The following is a 5539-nucleotide window of genomic DNA, read 5'->3' as shown; positions in this document are numbered from 1 at the left end:
CAGAAACCTGGTGACCATTGCCACCAAGACTTTCCTCCGTCCCCACAAGTTCATGATCTTACTCCGGAGTATTCGAGAGTATTACCCAGATTTGACCGTGATAGTGGCTGATGACAGCAAGAAGCCCCTGGAAATTAATGACAAGCATGTGGAGTATTACACCATGCCCTTTGGGAAGGTATGGTCCTCCCAGATCTGAGGGAAACCTGGGTCCCAGGACAACAAGGCCCCAGAGGCAGGTTCTACCCTGGATGGGGCTGCTGCCGTGGTCTTCCCAAGGAAGCAGAGTCGTGGAATGGTGGGGGGAGGTCTCCATTCCCAGTCCCCTGGCTGACTCCAGATTCAGAGAAAAATTGGATCACCCTCGTTCTTCCGCATGACTGACGTGGTTATTCCGCCCTTCCTCATTCTTGGTGTGGAAATTGATCGGGGTCCTTGTAAGTGTCTGAAAGATTCCTAACAAGCAGAGAGGGCAGCAGAGAAATCTCTCATCCCCACAAAACCAGCCTGCCTCTCCCGTCCTTCCTCCCCTTCTTTTCTTCTTCCCTCTAGCCCTCTCTCTCTCTCTCCCTCCATCCTTCCGTCTTCCTCCTTTCTCTCCTCGCCCTTCCTCCCTTCTTCCCTCTCTCCCCTACATAGCTTACGAACAAACAAAGGGGAAAATGGATATTATATATACCAGATGCCCCCCCAAAGCGCCATCTTCCAGGAGATTAAAGGACAGCCGCAGGAGCTGTCAGGTGAAAAGGGATTTCCGTTGCTTCCCGTAGGCCACTAGGCCAATGGACTAGGAGGACTTTCCAGCCCTCCTTCGTCTCCATCTTTGATCCAGATGGTCACAGTCCTTCCCTCCGTCCCTTCCAGGGTTTCTCTGAGACATGGCCTTCCTTTGACCCGGTGGTTCTCAACCTCGGCTGTCCACTGGACTCACCCCACAGACTCTGAGTGAATTCACCTGGGACGCATGCAGCCTGGCTATCAGAGTTTAGAAAGCTCCCCGGGTGATCCTTTAGATAGTCAAAGCAGTCACCGCTGAGCTCACCTGTCTCTCCTACAGGGCTGGTTTGCAGGTCGGAACCTGGCTATATCTCAGGTCACCACCAAATATGTTCTCTGGGTGGACGATGACTTCCTCTTCAACAACAAGACCAAGATAGAGGTGCTGGTGGACGTCCTGGAGAAAACCGAACTGGATGTGGTAAGGGCCAGTTGACAATTGTGCCCAGCTGCCATCTGTAGAGATGGAGAAGTGGGGGAAGAAGAGAGAGCGCGACAAGGATATGCAGGAAGGGGAAGGGAGGGAGAGGGGCGGACGCAGGAGATGAATTAGCCAGAATAGCGCTGGCATGGAGACCGTGGCACCAGGAACCAGGAGATGGGAGAGCTCTATTTCTGCCTCCACAATGACTTTTCTTTCTTCTTTTCTTTTTTTTTTTTTTGAGTAGGGTCTTGCTCTGTCGCTTAGGCTGGAGTGAGTGCAGTGGCACGAGCAGGGCTTCCCACGGCCTCGACCTCCTGGACTCAGGTGATCTTTCCACCTCAGCTTCCTGAGTAGCTGGAACTACAGGCGCACCCCACCGCCCCTGGCTAATTTTTTAATTAGAGCCTGGCTCACACTAACTTATCTTTGAGCAAATGACACCCTCCCCCTGCCAATTCACAATTGTTCTACCTTTAAAATGGTGTATTTAGGCCAGCATGGTGACTGGCTCAGTCCTGCAATCCCAGCATTTTGGGAGGCCAAGGTAGAAGGCTTGCTTGAGCCCAGGAGTTTGAGACCAGCCTGGGCAACATATCGAGACCTCATCTCTACAAAAAAATAAAACAATTAGCTAGGCATGGTGGTGTACACCTGTAGTCTCAGCTACTTGGGAGTCTGAGGCAAAAGGATCTTCTGTGGCCAGGAGGTCAAGGCTGTGGTGAGCTGTGATAGTCCCACTGCACTCCAGACTGGGTAACAGAGCGAGACCCTAACTCAAAAAAAAAAAAAATTAGCCAGGCTCGGTGGCTCAGCCTGTAATCCTGCGCCTTGGGAGGCTGAGGTGAGTGGATTGCCTGAGCCCGCGGGTTTAAGACCCGCCTGAGCAACTTGGCGAGACCTCATCTCTACAATAAATCAAAAATTAGCCGGGCGTGGTAGCGTGCGCCTGTAGTTCCAGCTACTTGGAAGGCTGAGGTGGAAGGATCGCCGGAGCCCAGCGATTAGGGAAAGTGTAGCTCCCACTTGTGTGACAACCCAAACTGGCAGTGAGTCAGTTTCCAAGATTGTCCGGGACCAGCTTCTCTTGTTGCTCCATGGTCCTTTGGGCTGTGTGGCCAGAAGAGAGGGGGATAGAGGAGCTGGGGGGCAAGCAGGTCTCTTTTAAGGACGTGATCTAGACGGTGCACACATCGATTATAAGTCATGCCCCTTCAGCCTGAACTTAGTCACATGCCATACCTTGCTGCAAGGGAGGTGATGGGAAATGCAGGCTTTAGTGGCTAGTGGGCTCTATTTTCATTTAACTCAGGGGGTTCGTTGACTAAATGGAAGAAGGAAAGAACAGGGGACAGGGACAATGAGCAGACTTCACCTTGTCATCCCTAGAGGGTTATTATGAGAGTTTCAGGAATAGATGGACTTGCTTGTCCTGCTTTGCTCGGGCTCACACATACACGCACACATCTCCTGTGAGCATGCGGAGAGGCCGCTCAGAGATTATCCAGGAACAGGTGGAGAACGGGAGGAAGACAGGTTGAGGCGCACTGCCCCCTGCAAGAGACCTGATGGTGGAGACCCCCACCAAGTGGGCCCTGTACATGGGCTGCCTCCCGTCCGCACTTTGATACTGCTCTCGTAATGGGAGGCATTGAGTTACCTTCTTCTGGAAGGGGGGAGTTTGCTGTGATGTAAGCAGAGTGTAGACAGCAGGACTTGGGGTAAATGCTGCTCACACCAAGGAGATTTTCTGGGGTAGGCAGGAATGAAAACAGCCAAAGGGGTCAGGTGTGTGGCTCCTGCCTGTAATCCCAGCACTTTGGGAGGCCAAGGCAGAAGGATCGCTTGAGCCAAGGAGTTCAAGACCAGCCTAGGCAACATAGTGAGACTTCTCTTCAAAAAAAAAAAAAAGGCCAAGTACGGTGGCTCACGCCTGTAATCCCAGCACTTTGGGAGGTCGAGATGAAAGGATTATCTGAGCCCACGGGTTCGAAACCAGCCTGGGCAACATGGCAAGACCTCATCTTTACACTAAATCAAAAAATTAGCCGGGTATGGTGGTGTGCGCCCGCAGTTCCAGCTACTTGGGAGACTGAGATGAAAGATGGCCTGAGCCCAGCAGGTCAAGGCTGCGGTGTCTGTGAGCATGCCACTGTACTCCAGCCTGGGCAACAGAGTGAGACTCCTACTCAAAACAAAAACAAAAACAAAAAACCCAGCAAGGCGTGGTGACTCATGCCTGTAATCCAACCACTTTGGGAGGTGGAGGTGAGAGGATTGCCCGAGTCCTGGGGTTCGAGACCCACCTGGACAACTTGGTGAGACCCCTCCCCGACTCTACAATAAATCAAAAAATTAGCTGACCGTGGTGGTGCACACCTGTAGTTCCTGCTACTTGGAAGGCTGAGGCAGAAGGATCACCTGAGCCCAGCAGGTCGAGGCTGTGGTGGCTGTGAGGGTGCCACTGTACTTCAGCCTGGGAGACAGAGTGAGATCCGACTCAAAACCAAAACCAAAATAAAACAAAGAACCAAAGAACCCAACAGTAGTATGGTGAAGGCTGAGGCCACAACAGCAAAAAGACAGTAACTGGGGGCTAATTTGAAGGACAGATATGGAAAGGGTTGCAATTCTTGTTATAACTGAGGTGCAGTCCAGTGAGGCTTCCTGCAAGGGGCAGAATGACTGTTGACTCTGTACTTCCTAACATAGATTTGTCTTCCTGCTTACTAGGTGAGCGGCAGTGTGTTGGGAAATGTGTACCAGTTTAAGCTATTGCTGGAACAGAGTGAGAATGGGGACTGCCTTCACAAGAGGCCGGGCTTTTTCCAGTTCCTGGACGGCTTCCCTAGCTGCGTGGTGACCAGCAGCGTCACCAACTTCTTCCTGGCCCACACAGAGCGACTCCAAAGAGTTGGCTTCGATCCCCGCCTGCAACGAGTGGCTCACATAGGTGGGGAGTAGAAGAATGAGTTCCAGAAGTCGGTCTTTTCGAGGGCCACACCCCACTGGTCAAGGCCACTTGCCCAGCAGCAGGGCAAGGGGTCTCCCTCCCCTCTGACTCCAAGCTAGGGAGCTCACGGTTGCTCCTGTCTCCCTCCTCATCTTTCTATAACTTCCTTCTCCCGTTGGCCACCCCTCCTAGCTGAGACATTCCTCCCCATCCTTCCCCCACACCTCTGTCTTCTCCCTTTTCTCACCTGTGTCATATTCTCTTTTTCCAGAAATTCTCTCCTCTTTAACTGCCCCCTCTCTCTTTCTTTCTTTTTTTTTTTTTTTTTTTGAGTCAGGGTCTCACTCTGTTGTCCAGGCTGGAGTGCAGTGGCATGATGTAGCCTGAACTTCCTGGGCTCAGACGATCCTTCTGCTTCAGTCTCCAGAGTAGCTGGGACACAGGCATGTGCCATCATACTCAGTTCATCTTCTGATTTTTTTTGTAGAGACGAGGTCTCACTATGTTTTGTAGAGACGAAGTCTCACTAGGCTGGTCTCGAACTCCTGGGCTCAAGCAATCCTCCTGCCTCAGCCTCCCAAGGTGCTGGAATTACAGATGTGAGCCACTGCCCTCAGCCTCTCTCCCCAGTCTTATTCCTTCGGCCCCAGAGTCCACAGTTCTGTCCTGTAAGAAAGCTAATCTGTGCCTCTCTGCCTCTGGGCCCTCATCTCTACCTGAGAAATGTTTATTGGTTTCCTCCCAGCTTATCAGCAGGGGCAGGCTCCCAGAGTTAAGGATGTGGCTTCACATGGGGCTGAACCTCCCCAGAGGATAAGCAGTGTCCTCTCCCTGGGACCCTCCCCCCAGATCTGGAATAGGACCTGTGTCCCTAATAGCTCTCCCTCTCTTTGCAGAGTTCTTCATTGATGGGCTGGGGAGCCTTCTTGTGGGGTCCTGCCCAGAAGTAATCATAGGTCACCAGTCCCGAGCTCCACCAACCGACTCAGAGCAGGCTGCCCTGGAGAAGACCTACAGCACATACCGGGCCAACACTGATGCCCAGGTCCAATTCAAGCTGGCTCTCCACTACTTCAAGAACCATCTCCAATGTGCCACATAAAGGTTCAAGGACCAGGCCGGGTGTGGTGGCTCAAGCCTGTAGTCCCAGCACTTTGGGAGGCCAAGGCAAGACGATTGCCTAAGCCCAGGGGTTCAAGACCAGCCTGAGCAACTTGGTGCGACCTCGTCTCTACAATAAATAAAAAATGTTAGCCGGGTTTCGTGGTGCACGCCTATAATTCCAGCTACTTGGAAGGTTGAGGAGGAAGGATCGCCTGAGCCCAGCTGGTTGAGGCTGTGGTGGCCGTGAGCATGCCACTGCACTCCAGCCTGGGCAACAGAGTGAG

At 52.5% G+C, this 5539-nt stretch overlaps 1 protein-coding gene across 1 annotated transcript in view; it reads left to right on the top strand.

Annotated features, from left to right (window-relative positions):
• B4GALNT2 (beta-1,4-N-acetyl-galactosaminyltransferase 2) overlaps positions 1–5253 on the top strand; it is a 21930-nt gene extending 16677 nt beyond the window's left edge. The window contains exons 8-11 of the mRNA XM_021715309.1: positions 4–178; positions 1058–1198; positions 3932–4151; positions 5048–5253. Coding sequence (XP_021570984.1) covers positions 4–178; positions 1058–1198; positions 3932–4151; positions 5048–5253 — 742 coding nt within the window. The remainder of the gene's footprint in view (positions 1–3; positions 179–1057; positions 1199–3931; positions 4152–5047) is intronic.
• The last annotated feature ends 286 nt before the right edge of the window (positions 5254–5539 follow it).

The sequence above is a fragment of the Carlito syrichta genome, unplaced genomic scaffold, assembly GCF_000164805.1.
Source record: "Carlito syrichta isolate Samal-C Ts95f unplaced genomic scaffold, Tarsius_syrichta-2.0.1 Scaffold306978, whole genome shotgun sequence".
In the NCBI taxonomy this organism is placed as follows: domain Eukaryota; kingdom Metazoa; phylum Chordata; class Mammalia; order Primates; family Tarsiidae; genus Carlito; species Carlito syrichta.
This window is presented reverse-complemented; position numbering and strand designations above follow the sequence as displayed.